This window comes from Rhinopithecus roxellana, chromosome 12, assembly GCF_007565055.1.
Source record: "Rhinopithecus roxellana isolate Shanxi Qingling chromosome 12, ASM756505v1, whole genome shotgun sequence".
In the NCBI taxonomy this organism is placed as follows: Eukaryota; Metazoa; Chordata; class Mammalia; order Primates; family Cercopithecidae; genus Rhinopithecus; species Rhinopithecus roxellana.
In genome coordinates this window covers 134,060,157-134,085,068 of record NC_044560.1, presented here as the reverse complement: position 1 = coordinate 134,085,068, position 24,912 = coordinate 134,060,157, and the positions used below count along the sequence as shown (strand labels likewise).

The following is a 24,912-nucleotide window of genomic DNA, read 5'->3' as shown; positions in this document are numbered from 1 at the left end:
GAGGATGGGGTTGGTCAAGAAATTTATTCTGTGTGAAGATATGAGGGGGCGGAGGGCCGAGTTGGTAGGGCCAGCAGATTGTTGGAGTTGAGATTCTGAAGGGAATGAATCAGACAGATAGGATGCAGTGGGTAGTGAGTGAGATGCATGAGAGGGAGGTTCTGAAGAGGTGGCAGTTATTGAGACAGGTCTAGGTGTGACCCTGAGAGGGAGGGAGGCGAGGGTGGGACGAGATCAGCTGGAGGTCTTGGAACCTCCAGAGAACCGTCTACCTGGATATAGAAATCTCTAAGAATGATAATAAGAGCAGCGGGAGAGGTGGCAGGCCCGGAGCTAAAGTTGGGAAGAAAGGAGTAGTTGTCTGAGTTGGCAGACAACGTGCCAGGCAGGGTAGTGAATGATTTACTCTGATAATGGGAGTCTGCCAGCTGGGGGTTTTGGGAAGGGTGGAGGGAGAACAGTCCAGAAGCAGCTCCCGGGAGCAAGGAGACCTCCCTACTTGGAAGGGCCCCAGGAAGTGTGTCCTCAAAGGAGATTGCAATTAGGTGAGAGGGTGGCAACAATGTTCAGAGGAGAGATTGAGGACATGGAAGATTTGCCGAAGACCAGTCCTGAGTACCAGGGGCCCCAGGAGTTGGAGGAGGGGAGATGGGGACAAAGCATACCCCGCCGTGTGAGAGCGAGGGTTAATTCAGGGGTTGAGGCTTCCTGTGGTAAGCATCATGTGGTCTACGATTGATGTGTCAGTGAGGCTCTCAGTAGTGAGGGCAGGTCGGAAGGGACAGGTGGACGGGCCGGACACGGCCCAGCAAAGAGCGTCCTGACTCCAGCCTCTGCAGACAGAGGTGGGGGGAAAGCTGAGCTTGTGCCAGGTGAGAAAGCTCCCAGATCTACTGTTAGGTACAGTTACAGTCTGGAGTGGAAAGCACGCAGATTATGAACTGGGCCACTCCCAGGAAGCTTCACACAGCCTTTATGTGACTGGTACATTTAACAGAATTGCAACTTTTTAAACGTAAAAATGTAGTTTTTGGCTTTGCCTGAAAAACATGAAGATGTAATGGAACCAGACCAGAACACAGGCCTGTTTTCCTGCCCAGCATTCCCGGGCTGGAGCCCAGTACCTCTTTCAGTAAGGAGATATACCACTCCCAGCCTGTAGATACTTGCTCAGCCTGCCTCATCTCAACTACTGCCTGCCCTCTATCTCTGTAGGCCTTTGGCTTGTGACCCCTACCTTAAACATATGCTCCATTTAGTAAAAGGTAACATGTAACAGTTCTCTATAAATTGTACATTACAGTGTGAGACAGAGTGTGTGTGTGTGTGTGTGGGTATGTATGTGTATTATGGCTGTTCGGGGAAATCCTTTTATCAGGTAGCTGCAAATATACATGATTTTTTTTTTTTTTTTTTTTTTTTTTTTGCGACGGAGTCTCGCTCTGTCACCCAGGCTGGAGTGCTATGGCCGGATCTCAGCTCACTGCAAGCTCCGCCTCCCGGGTTCACGCCATTCTCCTGTCTCAGCCTCCCGGGTAGCTGGGACTACAGGCGCCGCCACGTCGCCCGGCTAGTTTTTTGTATTTTTTAGTAGAGACGGGGTTTCACCGTGTTAGCCAGGATGGTCTCGATCTCCTGATCTCGTGATCCGCCCGTCTCGGCCTCCCAAAGTGCTGGGATTACAGGCTTGAGCCACCGCGCCCGGCCACATGATTTTTTTTCTTTTTCCTTTTCCCCACCCAGGTGGTAAATTCTGGAATTTGGAGGGTCCTGAAACGTGTAATGTTGATCAACACTGGACCAGATCATGTATTTCCTCCGCAGAATAGAAACTTGAAAGGTCCTTTAGGAGTGGCCAGTTAGGTGTAGTTCTTGCTGCCAATAACTTTGTGCCTGGCCCTAGGCATCAGAACTTGTGTTAATGGTTACTTGGCTGACGGTCCTTTGTGTTTTTTTGTTTTGTTTTGGAGACGGAGTCTCTGTCATCGCCCAAGCTGGAGTGCAGTACTGCGATCACTGCAACCTCCACCTCCTGGGTTCACGCTATTCTCCTGCCTCAGCCTCCCAAGTAGCTGAGACTACAGGTGCCCGCCACCACGCCCGACTAATTTTTTGTATTTTTAGTAGAGACAGGGTTTCACCGTGTTAGGTTGGTTCAGGGTCCTTTGTTGATTCTTCTTGGGAATTTCCACTGGAGGCAAGCAGAGCAACACTCATTTGAGAACCTCTCCTGCACTTTTTTTTTTTTTTTTGAGACGGAGTCTTGCTCTGTCGCCCAGGCTGGAGTGCAGTGGCCGGATCTCAGCTCACTGCAAGCTCCGCCCCCCGGGTTTACACCATTCTCCTGCCTCAGCCTCCCAGGTAGCTGGGACTACAGGCACCCGCCACCTCGCCCGGCTAGTTTTTTGTATTTTTTAGTAGAGACGGGGTTTCACCGTGTTAGCCAGGATGGTCTCGATCTCCTGACCTCGTGATCCACCCGTCTCGGCCTCCCAAAGTGCTGGGATTACAGGCTTGAGCCACCAAGCCCGGCCTTTTTTTTTTTTTTTTTTTTTTTTTTTTTGAGACAGAGTCTTGCTCTGTTACCCAGACAGGAGTGTAGTGGTGTCATCTTGGCTCACTGCAACCTCTGCCTCCTGGGTTCAAGTGATTCTCCTGCCTCATCCTCCTGAGTAGCTGGGATTATAGGTGTGCACCACCAAACCCAGCTAATTTTTGTATTTTTGGTTGAGATGGGGTTTCAACATGTTGGCCAAGCTGGTCTCAAACTCATGACCTCAGGTGATCTCCCCACCTCAGCCTTCCAAAGTGCTGGAATTACAGGCTCGAGCCACTAGGCCTGGCCTTCTCCTGCACTTCCAAGGGATTTTCGAAATCCATGGGCCTCTTGGGTTAATTACAGTGTCTCCAGAACCTTAACTAAAAGGTAAGCTTTCCAGCAGATTCCGTAGACATGTTATTAGTTGCCACCCTTTCTTTACTTTCCTCCTCACCCCCATGGGTAGTTGTGACGCATGTTGTGGTCAGAGATAAGATGACAGAAGAGCTAAAGTAAAGCTGGTGTTGGCGATCAGCTGGGAATTCTCTAAAGCAGCTTCTCACATTATTCTTATCCTCCATAGAAGGGGTGCTTGTCCTACTTGCAGGCAAGGCAGTTTGGTTCCAGGGTAGCTCGAAATCTTATTCACTGATATAGTCAGTAAATGTTTATTGAGCCCCCACCAGTTGCCAGGACTGACTCACTCAAAATAGAGCACTGAACAAAACAGACCCCCTCCCCCATCCATGGCAGATGTGTCATAATGAGAGGCAGACAGTACAATAAATGAACAGATGAGTGTATGTCTGGTGATGAGTGTCAGGGTTGGTGTGCTTAGGACTGAAAATGGGGTCTTCTGAGGTTCAAATGGTTGCAGTTCCTAAAGAAGGTTGAGGGCCTTGCCTTCAGGTCTCCGCGGTAGACTGGCCCCTTTCCACTGGAAACATTACTTTGCGCGGTCAGTATTTGAGAGCTCAGTCTGTGATGGAGAAAGCATACTTCTCCTCTTTCTTTTGTTTGTTTGTTTGTTTGTTTTGAGACGGAGTCTCGCTCTGTCGCCCAGGCTAGAGTGCAGTGGCCGGATCTCAGCTCACTGCAAGCTCCGCCTCCCGGGTTTACGCCATTCTCCTGCCTCAGCCTCCCGAGTAGCTGGGACTACATTAGCTGGGACTACAGGTGCCCGCCACCTCGCCCGGCTAGTTTTTTTTTTTTTTTTTTTTTTTTTTTTTTTTTTTTTTTTGAGACGGAGTCTCGCTGTGTCACCCAGGCTGGAGTGCAGTGGCCGGATCTCAGCTCACTGCAAGCTCCACCTCCCGGGTTCACGCCATTCTCCTGCCTCAGCCTCCCCAGTAGCTGGGACTACAGGCGCCCGCCACCTCACCCAGCTAGTTTTTTTGCCTTTTTTAGTAGAGACGGGGTTTCACTGTGTTAGCCAGGATGGTCTCGATCTCCTGACCTCGTGATCCGCCCGTCTCGGCCTCCCAAAGTGCTGGGATTACAGGCTTGAGCCACCGCGCCTGGCCGTTTTTTGTATTTTTTTTAGTAGAGACGAGGTTTCACCATGTTAGCCAGGATGGTCTTGATCTCCTGACCTCGTGATCCGCCTGTGTCGGCCTCCCAAAGTGCTGGGATTACAGGCTTGAGTCACCGCTCCAGCCAACTTCTCCTCTTTCACCCTACTCCCCAACCTGTTTCTCATTTTACCCATCACCAGCCATTTGCAGCATGTATGCAGAGCTTCTGTTTGCCATGTCTGGAGACTACAGGGGAGGCTGAATGAGGGGTGATAAGCCTGTGGCTCATGTGAGGTGGGAGAGAGCCCAGCAGGAGTCACGCTGAAATGACTCCATTAGCCCCAGGAGGCCTCGGCCCACTGGCCGTGACTAATGTGGACATTAGAATGTAGATTCCGATGTCCTGCAAGATCCTCCTCACAAGTGTCATTTCACAGTTGTTTCTAGCAACATCTTTTTGAAAACTCCCTGTAAAGACGTGCCGATGTTGATGCTGAGGCCCAGGAACTTTGGAGTTTATTTACTTTTTGTTTGTTTGTTTTATTTTCCTTGGCAGGTGAAGTAGGAGCTAGGGTTTAGTTATTCTGAAGTTTACTTGAAATATGCTTTTTATGATTAGAAGCCATTTTAGAAATGAGGGCAAGAATTCACATGTTGTTTTACACACACGTGTTGGAGACGGAGCTCAGGGTGATTCCTGACTGGGCCCAGGGTCCATGGCCTCAGAAGTTCCTTAATCAAAGTCCTTCACTTTTATGTAACACTGCTGGGCACAATGGCTCACGCCTGTAATCTCAGCACTTTGGGAGGCCAAGGCGGGTGGATTGCTTGACTCAGGAGTTTCAACATGGTGAAACAAAAAATACAAAAAATTAGTCAGCCTGTAGTCCCAGCTATGTGGGAGGCTGAGGTGGAAGAATTGCTTGAGCCCAGGAGGTGGAGGTTGCAGTGAGCTGAGATCGCACCATTGCACTCCAGCCTGAGCAACAGAGCGAGACCCATCTCAGAACAATTTTATATGTGATGGTTTGTCCATGTGTATCCCAGGGTCTGTCATTTAGAGTCTATGGCATGTTCTTAAAGGGGTGGAAGGAAAAAAAAGATGCTACAATAGTTTGTGACCTTTTGAAGGGCCACTCTACATGAATAGATATACAGTATGTCTGTGGTATTAAAATTTCGTGGGAGGCTGGGCGCGGTGGCTCAAGCCTGTAATCCCAGCACTTTGGGAGGCCGAGACGGGCGGATCACGAGGTCAGTAGATCAAGACCATCCTGGCTAATACGGTGAAACCCTGTCTCTACTAAAAAATACAAAAAACTAGCCGGGCGATGAGGCGGGCGCCTGTAGTCCCAGCTACTGGGGAGGCTGAGGCAGGAGAATGGCGTAAACCCGGGAGGCGGAGCTTGCAGTGAGCTGAGATCCGGCCACTGCACTCCAGCCTGGGTGGCAGAGCAAGACTCCGTCTCAAAAAAAAAAAAAAAAAAAAAAAAAAAAAAAAAATTTCGTGGGGTGATTAGGAAAAACATGTCCAAAAAGTCTCCTTAGGGGGAAGGTAGTAATGAAAAAAGGTTCAGAAACACCATTCCAGAGAGAGGGTCCAAGAGCTTTCCTCGGTTCTGAAAATGGTCCGTGATTTGCAGAAGGTAAAGAGTGCCTGAATGTGAATTAACAGCAGACAGTTCCTTGGAATATTTGAAACTATTTGTTTCCTTCCCAGCTATTCAGATGGGCTGCTCAGGTTCTTGTTATGGATTGAGGCGAGGGTAGACTTAATAATCCTGTTTCAGAGTGGAATATGGAGTGACAGTGGGCATGAGTAGTGATAGCTTGCATTGTGTTGATAGGTTAATTTTAATTTTTTATTTTTTGATACGGAGTCTCGCTCTGTTGCCCAGACTCTGGAGTGCAGTGGTGCGATCTCGGCTCACTGCAACCTCCACCTCCTGAGTTCAAGCGATTCTTCTGCCTCAGCCTCTTGAGTAGCTGGGATTACAGACATGCGCCACCACGCTGGCTCATTTTGTTGTATTTTTAGTAGAGACGGGGTTTCACCATGTTGGCCAGGCTGGTCTTGAACTCCTGACTTCTGGTGATCCTCCTGCCTCGGCCTCCCAAAGTGCTGGGGTTACAGGCACGAGCCACCGTGCCCGGCCTGAAATGTAAACTTTTATATCTAAATATTTTATATAGAAAATGCCAAGCTTTTATATCTGAAACACCAAGATTTTATGAGCCTCATAACGTAAGTTGGATTTGTAATTGTAAATGTTCTTTCCTCATAAATACCTGAGTTTTTTTTTTTTTTTTTTTTGAAAGGTTCTGAATTGTCTCAGTAATGAAAACTTCCAGACACTCAAACCTAGAGGAGATGGGTAGTTGGTAGCTTTCTGTACTGGAAACAAAAACACTCAAATATGTAGAACCTAGCCAGCTAACCAAAGTAGGTAGTTTTATAGATCACCTTAAAATAAGGCTGACTGCACAGTAAATGTCACCTTTGGAATGTGACTTGGTAGAATTGAAGTAGGCTTCCGTACCTCCTGTCATTCAGTACCTGTTTTCTTGAACTCCTGACTTCAAGTGATCCGCCTCGGCCTCCCAAAGTGCTGGGCTTACAGGCGTGAGCCACTGTGCCCGGCCTCAGTACCTCTTTTTAAGGTGCTCTCATTCATTCCCTGGCGAAAAGATACTTGAAGTGCAAGTGCAGGTGGGTGTGGAAAGCATGGAGGGTTTGTGCTGGTGTTTGTTTTTTCCACCAGTCCCTCCCTCCTGCTTTCTGCCTCCCAGCCCAGCATATCCTGATCTTGTAGCCATGCAGGACTTTGACCCATGTGGTGGTTTGCCATTGTCTTCCTCCAGATGAAGATAAGACATAATTGGTTTGGTTTGAGGTTGTACTTCTGGCCTTCCCTGTATATCCTCTTCCTCCTTATCCTCTCCGTCAGCATGCTTGGTTGGATTTTGTAGTGAAATGTGTCATTCTCTTTATTCTGACTGTCCCTATATTAGTCCTATTTTCATAAAAACAATCATAAAGTCACAGTATCTACTATTTGTTAAAAGTTTTGTGCCAGGCCAGGTGTGGTGGCTCATGCCCATAATCCCAGCACTTCAGGAGGCTGAGGCAGGTGGATCGTTTGAGCCCAGGAGTTCAATATTAGCCTGGGCAACATGGTAAAACCTCGTCTCTACAAAAAATACAAAAATTAACCAGGTATGGTGGCACACGCCTGTAGTCCCAGCTACTTGGAGGCTGAGGTGGGTGGGTCACCGAGCACAGGTTGAGGCTGCTGTGAGCCGAGATTGTACCACTGTACTCCAGCCTGGGTGACAGGGCAAGTCCCTGTCTCTAAAACAAACAGCTGTGTGCCAGATACTATTTTAAGCATTTAAAATGGATTAAAAACTCCTTTAATCTTCGCAACACTTTTTCTTTTCTTTCTCTTTTTTTGAAATGGAGTGTCGCTCTGTTGCTCAGGCTGGAGTGCAGTGGCATGATCTCAGCTCACTGCAACCTCTGCCTCCCAGGTTCAAGCAATTCTCCTGCCTCAGCCTCCCAAGTAGCTGGAATTAGAGGCATGAGCCACCACACTCAGCAATTTTTTTTTTTTTTTTTGGTATTTTTAGTAGGAACGGGGTTTCACCATGTTGGCCACGCTGGTCTCGAACTCCTGACCTTAAGTGATCTGCCCACCTTGGCCTCCCAAAGTGCTGAGATTACGTGCATGAGCCACTGTGCCTGGCCTGTCTACACAGCAGTCTTACATTGGTACGGTGTGTCAAAGAAAAACCTCCCATTTGCATTGCTTTTAGGAAATGAATCTGCAAGCCCATGAACTTTATCTCCATGGGGCCCATGGAGAGAAAGCCGACTGAGTCTCTGTGCTTTATTATTCACAAGCCAGTTGAAGTTGCAGCGAAGAAATGCCATTTCCCAGACAAGCGATTGGCAAGATAGTCTCAAGACTGATGGTACATTCCACAGCAGGAAACTGGGTCTGGAGAGAGGTTACAAAAGGGAACTCTGCTCACAGACTTGCCAGAAACATTTTATTCTGACCAGATCCAGAACAGGTATAAATCACATGCAGACACACCTTCCCTCCTGCTTGGGCTGAGGTCTGTTTATAACATCCTCAAGATAGTTGTCTTGCTAACATTCCCAGTCTTTCACCTTAACCCAAAGGGACATGATGGCTTCATAATCAGAGCTTTGCTTTATCATTCTAAACCTCTACAATCTGCATGATTAAATTTTTTTTAACTTACTAATTTTTTTTAGAGATGGACATCTCACTCTGTTGCCCAAGCTGAACTGCAGTGGCACAACCATAGCTCACTGCAGCCTTGAACTCCAAGGCTCAAGCAGTCCTCCCTCATCAGCCTCCTGAGTGGCTGGGATTACAGGTGTGAGCCACTGTGCCTAGTGAAAAATCTACATGATTTTAGAAATTAGCCATACCTAAATCAGAGACTATGGGACTTAATAAAAGAACATAGGGTTTATTCATTGTTTATTGCATGTGTTATTGTTGCCTGTTATGAAAGAGGAAAATAGCACAGAGGAAGACTGCCCCATGTAGCACAGCTGGCTTGTGCGAAGCAGCAAGGGATTTATGTGCTCATCGGTCCTTTGCTGGAGCAGCTCAGGGTGTAGGCTTTTTCCTCTAATCTGCCCTATACACTTTTGCCAGATGACTCTTCCTTATTGTGTCACTCCCCTATACCAAAGCATAGCTTACAAGTTCTTTGTATTGAGGGTGTGATTGTAATCTTTTACCTTTTTCTTTTTTTTTTTTTTTTTTTTTTTTTGAGATGGAGTCTCGCTCTGTCACCCAGGCTGGAGTGCAGGGGTGTGATCTGGGCTCACTGCAAGCTCCGCCTCCCGGGTTCACGCCATTCTCCCTCCTCAGCCTCCTGAGTAGGTGGGACTACAGGCACCCACCACCACGCCCAGCTATTTTTTTTTTTTTTTTTTTTTTTGTATTTTTAGTAAAGACGGGTTTTCACCGTGTTAACCAGGATGGTCTCGATCTCCTGACCTTGTGATCTGCCCGCCTCAGCCTCCCAAAGTGCTGGGATTAACAAGTGTGAGCCACCAAGCCTGGCCCCCCCTTTTTTTTTTTTTTTTTTTGAGACGGAGTCTCGCCCTGTGGCCCAGGCTGGAGTGCAGTACTGTGATCTCAGCTCACTGCAAGCTCTGCCTCCCGGGTTCATGCCATTTTCCTGCCTCAGCCTCCTGAGTAGCTGGGACTACAGACGCCTGCCACCACCCCTGGCTGATTTTTTGTATTGTTAGTAGAGATGGGGTTTCACCATGTTTGCCAGGATGGTCTCGATTTCCTGATCTCGTGATCTGCCTGCCTCGGCCTCCCAAAGTCCTGGGATTACAGGTGTGAGCCACCGCGCCTAGCCCTCCTGTGATTTTTCTCTATCCAAGTGAGTTTTGTTGCTTCAGCTTAATTGCAAACCCTAGGAGGACAAGAACTATATCCCCAGTCTGGATAATTACAATTCACGCTACCATATGTCTCAGGGTAGCCGTTGAGAGCACCTCCTTCCATTGTAAAAAGTGTCTGGGACGCAAGCAATCCACCTGTCTTGACCTCCCCAAGTGCTGGGATTACAGGGGTGCATCACCACGCCTGGCCCTTTTTTCTCGTTGTTTGAGATAGGGTCTCACTTTGCCACCTAGGCTGGAGTGCGGTAGCACAATCATTGCTTACTGCAACCTCCACCACCCAGGCTCAAGTGATCCTTCCATCTCAGCCCCCCTGAGTAGCTGGTCCTGCAGATGCACACCACCACACCCAGCTAATTAAAAAAAATAAATAAATAAATAAATAATTGTAGAGATGATGTTTCACTGTGTTGCCCAGGCTGGTCTCAAACTCCTGGCCTTAAGCCATCTTCCCCCTTCAGCCTCTCAAAGTGCTGGGATTACAGGTGTGAGCCACCATGCCCTGCCTAATTTTTTTTCTTTTTTCTTTCTTTTTTTTTTTTTTAGACAGTCTCGCTCTGTCGTCCAGGCCAGAGTGCAGTGGCATGATCTCAGTTCACTGCAACCCCTGCTTCCCAAGTTCAACCAATTCTCCTGCCACAGCCTCCTGAGTAGCTGGGACCACAGACACATGGCACCACGCCCGGGCATTTTTTTGTTTTTTGTTTTTGAGATGGAGACCAACTTGACCAACATGGTGAAACCCTTCTCTACTAAATACAAAAAAAAAAAAAAAAAAAAAAAAAATTAGCTGGGCTAAGTTTTTGGGAGGCTGAGGCAGGAGAATCTCTCGAACTCCAGAGGCGGAGGTTGCAGTGCGCTGAGATCGTGCCATTGCACTCCAGCCTGGGCAACAAGAGCAAAAATTTGTCTCAAAAAAAGAAAAGAAAAAACGAAAAACCACATAACAGCCTCTTTCCTTCCTCTACTACCTTTCTCTAAAGGTAGATTAATACATGCATCCTGAAGCTTTTTAATATATAAGCCATTCTTTTGCTTTTTCTTCCCTCTTACTCGTTTTTCTGTCCTGGCACATACACATTTGTGTATTTCATTTTATCCTGTTTTCCATTGCTGATCAGCCAACCATGTATTTAAACCATTCTGAGTATTCCCTTGTGTGGACGTCTCAGAAGCCATTTAACTAGCACAAACAAAATGTTTCAATGATGCATTTTTAGCTGTTGAAGGTCTATGAACACCAGAACCTTTATGGATGTGGTAATAGTTGCCCCTGTTCTTTAAACTCTTGGATTAAATGACTCTTCAGAGATTTCTTTGCTTTTGATACTAAGGAGTGGCCTGTAGCCTATCCTACTTTTCGATGTAAAATACGCTTTTCTAATGTCTGGGGATTTTTATAGCAACTAATTTCTCCTTGGTTACTATCCTTAGAATTCCAAGTATCTTTAATGAAAAGAGAGTTGTTTTTGGTGATGTTAGTTGTTTTTAGGAAAGGCGTCCTGCAGTGTTTTTCACTAAGGTGGCTCATGCCTGTAATCCCAGCACTTTGGGAGGCTGAGGTAGGCAGATCACTTGAAGTCAGGAGTTTGAGGCCAGCCTGGCCAACACAGCAAAACCCTATCTACTGAAAATACACAAAGTAGCCAGGTGTGGTGGTGCACTCCTGGAGTCCTAGCTACTTGGGAGGCTGAGGCAGGAGATCACTTGAACCCGGGAGGCAGAGGTTGCAGTGAGCCGAGGTTGTGCTATTGCGCTCCAGCCTGGACAACAGAGTGAGACTGTCGTAAAAAAAAAAAAGAACATAAAATGAAGTGGTAGACCAGCTTACGGGAGGTGTTGCACTTCCCTCTGCCATTGGAGAGACTCTGGATCTGCAGCCAGGGGAGCTTGTGAAGGCTTCTTGTCCACAGAAATGAGGGTGACAGTTGGAACTTTCTGGATGGTGGCCCAGAGGAAGCAACGCTGGCAAAGCCTCTTCTGTGAAGCAGCTCTCAGAGCAATTTTGTGACGTTGAAAGAGCAAAGGATAAAACGTTGAAAGCTGATCCAGATCTAGAAAAGTGTTTGGCAGTTGCTAGAAAAGGTGTAGAAATGATGCTTGCCCTGTGTTGTAAGTTATATGGTGAGAAGACCACAAGCACGGTTCAAACTCCCCTTAGAAATTCTTTTGCGCCGGGCGCGGTGGCTCAAGCCTGTAATCCCAGCACTTTGGGAGGCCTAGACGGGCGGATCACGAGGTCGGGAGATCAAGACCATCCTGGCTAATACGGTGAAACCCTGTCTCTACTAAAAAATACAAAAAACTAGCCGGGCGAGGTGGCGGGCGCCTGTAGTCCCAGCTACTCAGGCTGAGGCAGGAGAATGGCATGAACCCGGGAGGCGGAGCTTGCAGTGAGCTGAGATCTGGCCACTGCACTCTAGCCCGGGCGACAGAGTGAGACTCCGTCTCAAAAAAAAAAAAAAATTCTTTTGCAAAGAAATTAACACTTTAATCCTAAATGTTTCTAATGTTTTAACTTACAGTATGCTAAATAAATATTATTTTGTTTGTTTTGTTTTGTTATTCTGCATTTATAGCCAATCGAGTTTGTTTTGTTTTTTTTCCTTATTCTTTTTGAGACAGGGTCTTGCTCTGTCACCCAGGCTAGAGTGCAGTGGCGCGATGTCAGCTCACTGCATCCTCTGCCTCCCAGGTTCAAGTGATTCTCCTGCCTCAGGCTCCTGAGTAGCTGTGGCTACAGGCACGTGCCACCACGCCTGGCTAATTTTTGTATTTTTAGTAGAGATGGGGTTTTGCCATGTTGGCCAGGCTGGTCTGGAAATCCTGACCAGAGGTGTGAGCCACTGCACCTGGCCAAAAAAAATTTTTTTATTTTTTGTAGACAGGGTCTCACTGTGTTGCCCAGGCTGGTCTTGAACTCGTGACCTCAAATGATCCTCCTGCCTTGGCCTCCCAAAGTGCTGGAATTATAGGTATGAGCCACCATGCCCAGCTTGACAATTTTTTTTTTTTTTTTGAGAGATGAAGTTTCACTCTTGTTGCCCAGCTGGAGTACAATGGATTGGCTCACTGCAACCTGCACCTCCTGGGTTCAAGCAATTCTCCTGCCTCAGCCTCCCGAGTAGCTGGGATTACAGGCACGCACCACCATGCACAGCTAATTTTGTGTTTTTAGTGCAGATGGGGTTTCTCCATTTTGGTCAGGCTGGTCTCGAACTCCTGACCTCAGGTAATCCACCCACCTCGACCTTCCAAAGTGCTGGGATTACAGGCATGAGCTACCATGCCCAGCTGACAAACATTTTTAAATGTCATTGAGCAGTATCATTTTTCCCACTGATTATGAGATTGCTTTGTGTGATCACACACTCACGGGCAGGCCAATTGCTGCCTATGTTTACTATTTGGCCCCTTATAGAAAACATTTGCAGACCCTTGTTCTAGAAAAAACAGATAGGTGGGAGGAGGAGTAGGAGAAGCATTTCAGGAGTGGCTTTGGGCTTTCCTGTCCTGCACGTGGTGAGGCAAGAAGCTCTTGTGCCTCAGCTCATAGCACTCATGGGAGTGTGTCAATAACTAGAACTCTAGGAAAGTTATTTTTGCTTGTTTTAAAAATAAGCTTGTTTTGGGGCCAGGCATGGTGGCTCACGCCTGTAATCCCAGCACTTTGGGAGGCCAAGGTGGGTGGACTATGCAGTCAGGAGATCGAGACCATCCTGGCTAACACAGTGAAACCCTGTCCCTACTAAAAATACAAAAATTAGCCAGGCATGGTGGCGGGCGCCTGTAGTCCCAGCTACTCGGGAGGCTGAGGCAGGAGAATGGCGTGAACCTGGGAGGCAGAGCTTACATGAGCCGAGATTGCACCACTGCACTCCAGCCCGGGCGACAGAGCGAGACTCCGTCTCAAAAAAAAACAAACCAGAAAGCTTGTTTTAATGGATATAAAAACATGAATAAAAGAAAACGCCAAGTTCAAGGTAGGTAGTAAGGAGTTAATTTGGAAGAGGCAGCAAATGTGATTGAATGAGGGGTATGCAAAGGGTTTCCGCTCTATCCATGTTTTATTTATTTATTTTTGGAGAACGAAGTCTCGCTTTGTTGTCCAGGCTGGAGTGCAGTGGCGTGATCTCGGCTCACTGCACTCCAGCACACTGCAACCTCCACCTCTTGGGTTCAAGTGATTCTCCTGCCTCAGCCTCCTGAGTAGCTGGGACTATAGGCGTGCTCTTCCATGCCCTGCTAATCTTTGTATTTTTCAGTAGAGACGGAGTTTCACCATATTGGCCAGGCTGGTCTCGAACTCCTGACCCCAGGTGATCTGCCCAGCCGGCCTACTCTATGTTTTAGTCCTTGAGAATGTTAGAATTGGATGACACTGAGATGTGGATATACCAGACCTGGGGTATTTTCTGTATTCGTCAGCATATTTGAAGTATTTCATTAAAGTACTTACTTTGCAAAGTAGACACAGCTGCAATTATGCATTTTTGGAAAATGATTAGGTACTATCTCAACTGTGTTTTTTTTTTTTTTTTTTTGAGACGGAGTCTTGCTCTGTCGCCCAGGCTGGAGTGCAGTGGCCGGATCTCAGCTCACTGCAAGCTCCGCCTCCCGGGTTCACGCTATTCTCCTGCCTCAGCCTCCGGAGTAGCTGGGACTACCGGCGCCCGCCACCTCGCCCGGCTAGTTTTTTTGTATTTTTTAGTAGAGACGGGGTTTCACCGTGTTAGCCAGGATGGTCTCGATCTCCTGACCTCGTGATCCGCCCGTCTCGGCCTCCCAAAGTGCTGGGATTACAGGCTTGAGCCACCGCGCCCGGCCTTGTTTTTGTTTTTGAGACGAGGTCTCTGTCTCCCAGGCCTGAGTGCAGTGGCGCAATCTCAGCTCACTGCATCCTCTGCCTCCCGGCACAGGTGATCCTCCTACCTCTCAAGTAGCTGGGACCACAGGTGCACACCACCACACCCGGCTCATTTTTTAAATATTTTTGAGCTCAAGTAATTGGCTCGTCTCAGCCTCCTAAAGTGCTGGAGTTACAGATGTGAGCCACTGGCCCAGTACTATCTTCTTAAGCCTATAAAATTAGATGAGATTGGCAGTACTTGGGACCCCTCAGAACTCTATAATGTCCTTCTTAGAAGGTGACAGCAGATCTATCCAGCAGACTGTAGATCGTCTTAGTCACCGGCTGATCGTCTTGGTTAAAGCTCTAGTGACTTCAGAACCAGAGAAACCAGTTTTCCAAGACACTCACAAAGACCAGTTTGTTTTGCAGTTTTACTATAGCTGACATTCAGAATGCCTGCCAGGATTTTCTAAGTGAGGTTCATATTTCGGATAATGTGTGACTTTAGCCATTTCTGATGCTTTTCCAAAAGAAAGTTATTCTTCCCTAAAGGCAGGAATTCTACTTTTCCTTAGATATTCTGAAGCTTATGAGTTCATCCAAATTTGGTTCCTTTCAGCATTTTCCTCTTGGTCTGTCTTGGTTTTGAAAACATACAAAATGTACTTAATTTTGCCCTAGCATTTGTGAGCATACAAAATAGCACTTGAGTCATGTTTTTCATAATTGCTTCCCAATACTATTCTAAGACCAATATAGCATTTTGTCATTTCATAATAATAGAATTCCTCATTAAGGAATAACTTTCTAAAAATGTGTCCAACCCATTTCCCCCCAGTCTTGGCCGTTTCCTTTGGTATGTTGGTGTCCATGACCCTGTCATTGAGTGTGACTGAAAACAGAGGCCTGGCAGAGGGCCTGCCCTTGGTGAGCCCTCAGATTGTGATAAAGACCCTGAGGAATGTTTTGGCTTTTAGGCAACCTCAGTTCTGTTTTCCTACTGCCTGTTGATGCAATGGCTTTTTCTTCCCATCAGTCTGAAGGGTCATGTTAGTGCCTGGGCTCCTATCAGACCATGGGAAACTCATCCTGGCACTGCTGCCTGCCTCACTTTAACCACCTCGAGTCTCAGCATTCTTGTTTGTAAAGTGGGGATATTGTTACGTGATTCACAGTTTTATTGTGACCATTAGAGGTAGGGCACATGATATGCCAGGCATCATGCTTGGCAAAGGCAATAAGTAATGCAGCCAGGTGCCGTGGCTCACGTCTATGATCCCAGAACTTTCAGAGGCGGAGGCTGGAGGATCACTTGAGACCAGCCTGGGCAACATCGTGAGAACCTCATCTTTACAAAAACTAAAAGTTAGCCGGGCGTGGTGGTGCGTGCCTGTAGTCCCAGCTACTCAGGAGGCTGAGGTGGGAGGATTGCTTGAGCTCAGGAGGTTGAGGCTGCAGTGAGCTGTGATCATGCCATTGTACTCCAGCCTGGGTGACAGAGTGAGACTCAGTCTCAAAATAAATAAATAAATACAAGGATTTTGCAGAACAATGAATGAGAAAATGCATTGTTGTTATTTGTGGTGGAAGTGAATACTATATGGCCTGTGTTTCCTGAAGGAACACTGCCTCCATTAAAACAAATGAGCAAACAAAATCCCTTTTCATGACTTCAGTACTCTCAGGCCTGAGAGTAAAGTTTACATCATAGATGCTTAAAAACAATTCAGTTAGTAAAAGCATGTGACAAGATGAGATGATTTGCCTTCAACGAGGAGCTTCCTTCCATACGCACAAAAAGACGTCTTAACATAGTAAGGATGTGGTTAAATTTAGTCTTAATTGAACCTAACTTCAGCCAATTAATCTGCTACTTAGAACTCTTACTCAAATGAAATTTGAGTAAAAAAAAAAAAATTTTTTTTTGGCCAGGTGCGGTGGCTCATGCCTGTAATCCCAGCACTTTGGGAGGCTGAGGCGGGTGGATCACCTGAGGTCAGGAGTTCAAAACCAGCCTGACCAACATGGAAAAACCACGTCGCTCCTAAAAATACAAAATTAGTGGGCGTGGTGGCGCATGCCTATAATCCCAGCTACTCAGGAGGCTGAGGCAGGAGAATCGCTTGAGCCTGGGAGGCAGAGGTTGCAGTGAGCCGAGATTGCACCATTGCACTCCAGCCTGGGCAACAAGAGTGAAACTCCATCTTAAAGGGAAAAAAAATTTATTGTAAGAATTTTCAATATACAAAGCAGTGACACGTTTCATAAACCCCCATGCACCATAACCATCACCCAGCTTCAACAACTACCAACATCTGTCTTTCAGACACGTTTTTAGTCCCAGTTTTCTCTTAATAAAGATTTTTTTTTTTTTTTTTTTTTGAGACAGAGCCTTGCTCTGTCGCCTAGGCTGGAGTGCAATGGCAAGATCTTGGCTCACTGCAACCTCCACCTTGTGGGCGCAAGTGATTCACCTGCTTCAGTTTCCCGAGTAGCTGGGACAACAGGTGCCCACCACCATGCCCAGCTAATTTTTGTATTTTTAGTAGAGACAGGGTTTTACCATGTTGGCCAGGCTGGTCTTGAACTCCTGACCTCAGGTGATCCACCCACCTCAGCCTTCCAAAGTGCTGAGATTACAGGCGTGAGCCACCATGCCTGGCCATAAAGAGATGTTTCTAAATTTTCCTGGGACAACAGTGAAGTTCTGTCTTTCCTTCCTACTTTACCCAAGGAACCTGAAAATAAGGCTGCTTTCTGAAACTTTAAACTACTAAGTCAATGTGTGATATTTAGAGCAGATGTGAGCAACTCTCTAGACACAGAAGGGCTTCCCAGGCTCACAAGACTTGTCATGAAGGCCCTGGCACGTGGACAGAAAGCATCCAAGCTAGAAAAGGCGCTGGCTCACAGCAGCAGCCCGGAAAGGAAGCATCTCAGGGACAGCTCGTCACCGTGCTCTGGAAGAACTGTCCTGAGCCGCTAATGTGAGCATTTGGTCTGCCTGACAGATTCCGATGGCAAGAATGTTGTAGGAATCATACAGTAAACTAACGTTATTCTGACTCCAAGCATCGTGTTCCATTGACGCTTGCTTTCCAAGGTGTTTTGCTGATTCACATCAGCACGCAACCTGCTTGATGGAATACAGTGATGTTCTCACTGTAAATTCATCACCTCCTGCTAAGGTCTCATGTATCATCCCGTGTGCTATTACCTGAGGCCAGCACTCCTGTGTCTCCTAAGCACCAGGGCACTGGCAAGAGTTCATGTCTGCGCCTATAAAGATGATGGCCAGGTTGCGGGCAGGGTTGAATTCACCAAGGTAGCTTCCATCCGTCCCTCGATAGGCATTTTTTCTCCTTCTGCACACCCTCAGGCGTCTGCACATGCCACGTGTACCTGGTACTCTTGCTTACGAAGTTAACGAATTCCTGCCATGATACTGTGGGTCACCCTGCTTCATTCTCAGGTGTGGTGTTGGGTGGTTCCTGGTTCCTGCCTGGGCGCCCAGTGTTGTGGGCCCTCCCTTAGGTTATTGTTTTTGTTTTAAGATGAAATTCACATGTCATGTGATTCACCCATTTAAGGTGTACAATATTCCCCTTAGGTTTATTGTGGAAAAAGGCTGTGTCTGACACTGCTCAGGAAGCTAGGACACAAAGCAGCCAGAGTGGCTGGCCGCCAGGGCTCAGCGTGGCAGGGCAGCGGAGAGGCTGCTGGTGCCTCTGTAGCCATTGGGCGCTCCTGCGTTGATGCTGTTTTCAGCTTTGGATTGTAACTGGGTCCCACGTGGGTCCCCTTCATCTCATCTTGTTGGTGGCAGTGTTGCTCCCAGCGTTGGGCTGGGCAGAGTCACACACCAGAGGACCTCCTCCTGCTGTTTTCTCTGGACCTTGTTGATTATGTGTTTTGTGACCTTTGGCATATTGTACCTATTCCAGGTGTACAGCCAGCTGGTTCTGGTTGATGTGTAATGGACAAAAGGTGCCCCTATTTAAAAAAAAAAAATTTTTTTTTCTGCTTGTAGTCCCAACTACTCAGGAGGCTGAGGTGGGAGGATCACTTGAGCCTAGGAGGCAAGGCTTCAGTGAGCCATGGTCCTGCAGCTGCACTCCAGCTTGGGTAACAGAGGAAGACCCTATCTCAAAAACACTTATATAGGCTGGGTGCGGTGGCTCACACCTGTAATCCCAGCACTTTGGGAGGCCAAGATGGGCGGATCACCTGAGGTCAGGAGTTCGAGACCAGCCTGGCCAACATGGTGAAACCCCGTCTCTGCTACAAATACAAAATTAGCCAGGCGTGGTGGTGCATGCCTGTAATTCCAGCTACTCGGGAGGCTGAGGCAGGAGAATAGCTTGAACCCGGGAGGCGGAGGTTGCAGTGAACCGAGATCGTGCCATTGCACTCCAGCCTGGGCAACAAGAGTGAAACTCAGTCTCAAAAAAAAAAAATTATGTATCCTAAAATCACTCGTTTTAAGTATTATCATCCAAGGATTTTTAGCACCTTCTACAGAGCTGTGCAGCTATTGCCACAATCCAATTTTAGAACATTTTCATCATCCCCTAAAGATCCCTTTACCCATCACTCCCCAGTCCCACCCCCCGTACCAAGCAACCACTCATCTACTTCCCGTGTCTATCGATTTGCCTTTTATGGACATACTGTACACTTCCATTCATATGAAGTGTCTAGATAAGGTACATTCTAACGGTGACTTTTCAGGGTTAGCTTTTTTCAAATGATAGGGAATTTCCTGCTTCAGAAGATGCTTTTTCTGCTGTGCTACTTACCTGTGATTTATTGTGTGGGTGGGATTTCCTTGGAGGAATGTATGTGTGTGTGTATTTTGCACGGTAGCAACCTTTTTTTTTTTTTTTTTTGAGACAGAGTCTTACTCTGTCGCCCAGGCTGGGGTGCAGTGGCCGGATCTCAGCTCACTGCACACTCCGCCTCCCGGGTTTACGCCATTTTCCTGCCTCAGCCTCCCGAGTAGCTGGGACTACAGGCGCCCGCCACCTTGCCCGGCTAGTTTTTTGTATTTTTAGTAGAGACGGGGTTTCACCGTGTTCACCAGGATGGTCTCGATCTCCTGACCTCATGATCCGCCCGTCTCGGCCTCCCAAAGTGCTGGGATTACAGGCTTGAGCCACCGCGCCCGGCCCGGTAGCAACCTTTTTTATCCGTTGATTAGTGTTCTGTGGAACATCTGGTTTCATGCCCATCACTGTGACATATTTGGGGAGACACAACAGAAGATATATCCCCAGTGGGTGAAATAAACCTAACAAACATGAAAACAAGTAGCGAGGAGTCAATGACAACATCTAAGCAAGCGTTTGGCTGTGGGATGCTTTTATTGGAGACATGTTTATCAAGCACCCTGTGCCAGGCCCCGCGCAAGCTGGAATGCCCTTGTGCTGAACAGGCAGAGCTGGGTAAAGGCCAGGATTAGGAAGGGGTGATAATGTGGTATAGGAGCAGACACGGAGCCACACAGCCAGGCTGTCTCTTCTCAGGTTGCTTTTAGTCCTTCTGGGGGAAAGGCTTATTTTGGTGCAGGTGATGCTTCTGGCAATTTTCTGTCTCCCTTTCAAGAGACCGTACCAACCTTTTGCAAGAAATGTTTCTGGCTGGAATTTTATAATACTGGCTTTGTTTCCCTTTTACTAAAGTAGGGCCAGATTTGAGGGCGCCTTGAAACCCAGGCCCATCTTGGTGTGCCCAGATAGGAGCTATAACAAGCCCTGGCGCAGGGGTAGGACCTGTGTTATCTTTGGAGCCGTGGGCTGGGCTGTAGACACTAGAGTTGAGAAGCTTCCTTCTGAGGCTCTTGCAGTAATTTGAGTGTTCTGTGGCCTGCCTGGGCAGAGAGTGAACAGGAAAGGTCAGGAAAAGTGCGTGTGAGGACTACCGAGGGCGCTGATAGCGCCTCTCGTTCCCAACCTCACTTCTCCGGCTCTGACCTTTCAGCGCTAAGCTCCCCTTGGCCCTGTGGGAGGGGGCAGTATCCAGAAAGGTCTTGGAGTCAGGTTTTTTTTTTGTTTTTTTTTTTTTAAGTCATTTTTTTTTTAAGTCATGTTTTTTTTTTAAGTCATGTTTCCGCTGGGCGCGGTGGCTTATGCCTGTGATCCCAGCACTTTGGGAGGCGAGGCAGCTCATTACCTGAGCTCAGGAGTTGAAGACCAGCCTGGGCAACATGGTGAAACCCCATCTGTACTAAAAGTACAAAAAAAAAAAAAAAAAAAAAAGCCCAGCCCGGTGGCGCATGCCTGTAGTTCCAGTTACTCGGGAGGGTGAGGCAAAAGAATCATTTGAACCTGGGAGGCAGAGGTTGCAGCGAGCTGAGATCAAGTCACTGCTCTCCGGCCTGGGCGATGGAGTGAGACTCTGTCTCCAAAATAAATAAATTTAAAAAGTCATGTTTCTACACTGGATGTGCATGTCTTCAATAATGGGGACGAGACAAAACATGCAACTGAAATACAGTTCAGTGGGTGGGTTGGTGTCTTTTTTTTTTTTTTTTTTTTTTTTTTTTGAGGCAGAGTCTCGCTCTGTCGCCCGGACTGGAGTGCAGTGGCCGGATCTCAGCTCACTGCAAGCTCCGCCTCCCGGGTTTACGCCATTCTCCTGCCTCAGCCTCCCGAGTAGCTGGGACTACAGGCGCCCGCCACCTCACCCGGCTAGTTTTTTTGTATTTTTAGTAGAGACGGGGTTTCACCGTGTTCGCCAGGATGGTCTCGATCTCCTGACCTCGTGATCCGCCCGTCTCGGCCTCCCAAAGTGCTGGGATTATAGGCTTGAGCCACCGCGCCCGGCCGGGTTGGTGTCTTTATTGTTGGGCGACGTGTTTATACAAGGAAGGAAGCACTGAGTGGGCCTGTTGGCGATCTGGGCTTGGGAAACAGCTCACAAAGGAACTGCTGGAACTTAAGGCTCTGGTTCTCCTGGGGGATCCGTGTACAGGTCTGTGTGTGTCCTTCATTGCCGGGATTGCCCTGCCAAGCTAACGGGCTTGTGCTTTGCATTTCAGACTTTTGTCTAGCGTCGAAGGTGGTGGGCAGATGCCGGGCCTCCATGCCTAGGTGGTGGTACAATGTCACTGATGGATCCTGCCAGCTGTTTGTGTATGGGGGCTGTGACGGAAACAGCAATAATTACATGAGCAAGGAGGAGTGCCTCAAGAAATGTGCCGCTGTTACAGGTAAGACAGTAGTAGTTAGAGCTTTTTTTTTTTTCTGTTTTGAGATGGAGTCTTGCTCTGTCGCCCAGGCTGGAGTGCAGTGGTGCAATCTCGGCTCACTGCAAGCTCCACCTCCCGGGTTCACGCCATTCTCCTGCCTCAGCCTCCCAAGTAGTTGGGACTACAGGCACCCACCACCACGTCCAACTAATTTTTTGTGTTTTTAATAGAGACATGGTTTCACCGTGTTAGCCAGGATGGTCTCGATCTCCTGACCTCGTGATCCACCCACCTTGGCCCCACAAAGTGCTAGGATTACAGGCGTGAGCCACCACGCCTGGCCCCTGCTTTTTTTTTAAACAGGGTCTCACTGCAGCCTCCACTTCCTGGGCTCAAGCAGATACTCACACCTCAACCTCCTGAGTAGTTGGGACTACAGGCACACGCCACCACACCTTGCTCATTTTGAAATTTTTTATAGAGATGGGTCTCCCTATGTTACCTAGGCTGGTCTCAAACTCTTGGCCTCAAGCAATTCTCCCACCTGGGCCTTCCAAAGTGCTGGGATTACAGGTGTGAGCCACTGTGCCCAGCCAGATTTTGCTATTTAGAGACAATTTATTAACTAGAATGTGGATACTTTCCTCTCTTTATTAGTTCTTGACAGTGGAATCTGGGCGATATTTTAAAAAGCAGAAGAAACAGGCACCGTATGAATGCCCTGTGGCCGTACAGTGGTTTCACAGCAGACCCTTACTCCTCCTCTTCCCAGAAAGGCAGCAAAACAACAACAGGGCAGAGCTGGGGCCATCATGACCCAGCTTCCTTTCTCCCACTTTACTAAGTGCAAGTTTCAGAGCAGACCGATGAGGAAGTAGCCTTGCCTTCTTAAGCAGAGGCTTTTTGATCCACTCCAACAGGGCTGCCCCTCTTGTTCCCTGGGTATTTGGGTTATTTTCTTTTATTTTGAGACAGAGTCTTGCTCTGTTGCCCAAGCTGGAGTACAGTGGAGCGATCTCAGCTCACTGCAGCCTCAGCCTCCTGAGCAGCTGGGATTCCAGGTGCCCACCACCATGCCTGGCTAATTTTTGTAGTTTTAGTAGAGATGGGATTTCGCCATGTTGGCCAAGCTGGTCTCGAACTCCTGGCCTCAGGTGATCTGCCTGCCTTAGCCTCCCAAAGTTCTGGGATTACAGGTGTAAGCCACTGCACCTGGCCGCTATTTGGGTTATTTTAATTGTGGGGTGAATGACTTGAATAGCTCACCCAGCCAAGTTACAGATCAAGTTAAACATACGTCCTGGAATCTATCCTCTTTGTGGCCCTCACCTGCCAGGGGTTCTGTGCAATCAAGGTAATTTTGACCCTGACAACCTCACAGTTTAAATTAAAACCTAAACCCCCCAGCAGCGTGCCTTGGCTCTCAGCTGAGTGACAAGGACTTCCTGAGAGCCGATGGTGATGAGATGTTGGCCCTTTGGGGCTGCTCCATCCCAAGTGTTCTAGAGACCCAAGGGTTTGGCCATCCAAATCCTATGTTAAAGATTTTCACCTTTTTCTTTTTTTCTTGCTCAGTCGCCCACCAGGCTGGAGTGCAGTGGTGTGATCTTGGCTCACTGCAACCTCCGCCTCCTGGGTTCAAGTGATTCTCGCGCCTCAGCCTCTCAAGTAGCTGGGACTACAGGCGCACAACCCCTCACCTGGCTAATTTTTGTGTATTTTGTAAAGATGGGGTTTCACCATGTTACCCAGGCTGGTCTCAAACTCCTGAGCTCACGCAATCTGCCTGCCTCCCAAAGTGCTAGGATTACAGGTGTGAGCCACTGAGCCCAGCTAACATTTCACTTTAATTGAAAAAACAAACAAACAATTACACTGGCCTTTAAGTAAAAAATAAATAAAAATATTTTCAGTGGCACTCTCCCTAACATGTTTTTTTGATGACTTAGCGTTGTCTCTGTGAGCCACCATTGACCCAGTTACTGTATTTCTATCATCAACTGTGATTCATTATGAAGGAGGACTTGGGAGAAATATTTTTTGCTACCTTTTCTGAGCTATCCCAGTCAAGAGTTGCCTTTAGCAAATGTATCTGTCCATCCTAGCTGTTCCTTATCTCCTCAGGAAGGAAGTTGAAGTGTTGAGAACTCAGGCAGTGGACAGTGAGCATAGCCAGGGGACATGGGTGGCTATGTGTTCCAGGGAGCAGGCAGGTTAGCTGTCTCCCTAGAGTCTGGCCCTGTCTGGCAGGTCCAGAAAGCGCATGTTGGCATCTGACTGTCTCTTGAGGCCCTCCCATGTGAGTCTGTAAAGAGCTAAACACTGCCAGGGTTGCTAGTGCCTGGAGTCCTTTGCCAGCATATTCTCTCCCAGGCAGGCTCTGTGGGAAGGCAAGTGAGAATGAGAATGCCAGTGTATTAATTCATCATGAGAACCGGGACCGCCCCAGGGAGCAGGCACTCATGTCCCCGGGCCCACACCTGTAGTCCTCATAGGCAAGTCTCTAGTCCAGTTGTCAGAAGACTGCTTAATGAAGAGAGAGGCAGAATGAGGGGAGCTGGTTTGCAAGGTGACCGTTTAATAGCATCAGGCTAGGCCAGGCCCGAGGATGCGGGGGAACCAGGGTTCCCTCCGTCTTGGACAAGGTGTAGGAGATAAAATAAACACTGTAAATTTCATCACGTTAACCCTTAAAAAAAAGTGTTTTGTTCCCGCTCCCCCTCACAAATAGATGAGGTCTTTTTATGTTGCCCAAGCTGGTCTCAAACTCCTGGCCTCAAGTGATGCCCCCCACCCTTCAGCCTTCCAAAACACCGAGATTACAGTTGAATTAGTTAGATGATTTGATACAGTTAAGCAGATTATTTGGCCCTGAAAGTCACTGTGTTTTATTTGTTTCTTTGTTTGAGATGGAGTTTTGCTCTTGTTGCCCAGGCTGGAGTGCAGTGGTTAATGGTGCGATCTCGGCTTACCACAACCTCTGCCTCCCGGGTTCAAGCAATTCTCCTGCCTCAGCCGCCCAAGTAGCTGGGATTACAGGCATCTGCTATCACGCTTGGCTAACTTTTTGGGTTGTTTTTTCGTTTGTTTTTTGAGACGGAGTCTCACTCTGTCATCCAGGCTGGAGTGCAGTGGTGCAATCTCTGCTCACTGCAACCTCCACTTCCCGGGTTCAAGCAATTATCCTGCCTCAACCTCCCAAGTAGCTGGGACTACAGGCGTGCACCACCACACCTGGCTAATTTTTTGTATTTTCAGTAGAGACGGGGTTTCGCAGTGTTGGCCAGCATGGTCTCAATCCCTGACCTCGTGATCCACCCGCCTGGAATTAACAGGCGTGAGCCACCGCACCCG

At 47.8% G+C, this 24,912-nt stretch overlaps 1 protein-coding gene across 1 annotated transcript in view; it reads left to right on the top strand.

The window, feature by feature from the left end:
• The window catches only part of SPINT2 (serine peptidase inhibitor, Kunitz type 2), a 35,051-nt gene that overhangs the window by 3,776 nt on the left and 6,363 nt on the right, over positions 1–24,912 (top strand). Inside the window, exon 2 of the mRNA XM_010385700.2 lies at positions 21,409–21,579. Within this exon, the coding sequence (XP_010384002.1) occupies positions 21,409–21,579 (171 nt within the window). The remainder of the gene's footprint in view (positions 1–21,408; positions 21,580–24,912) is intronic.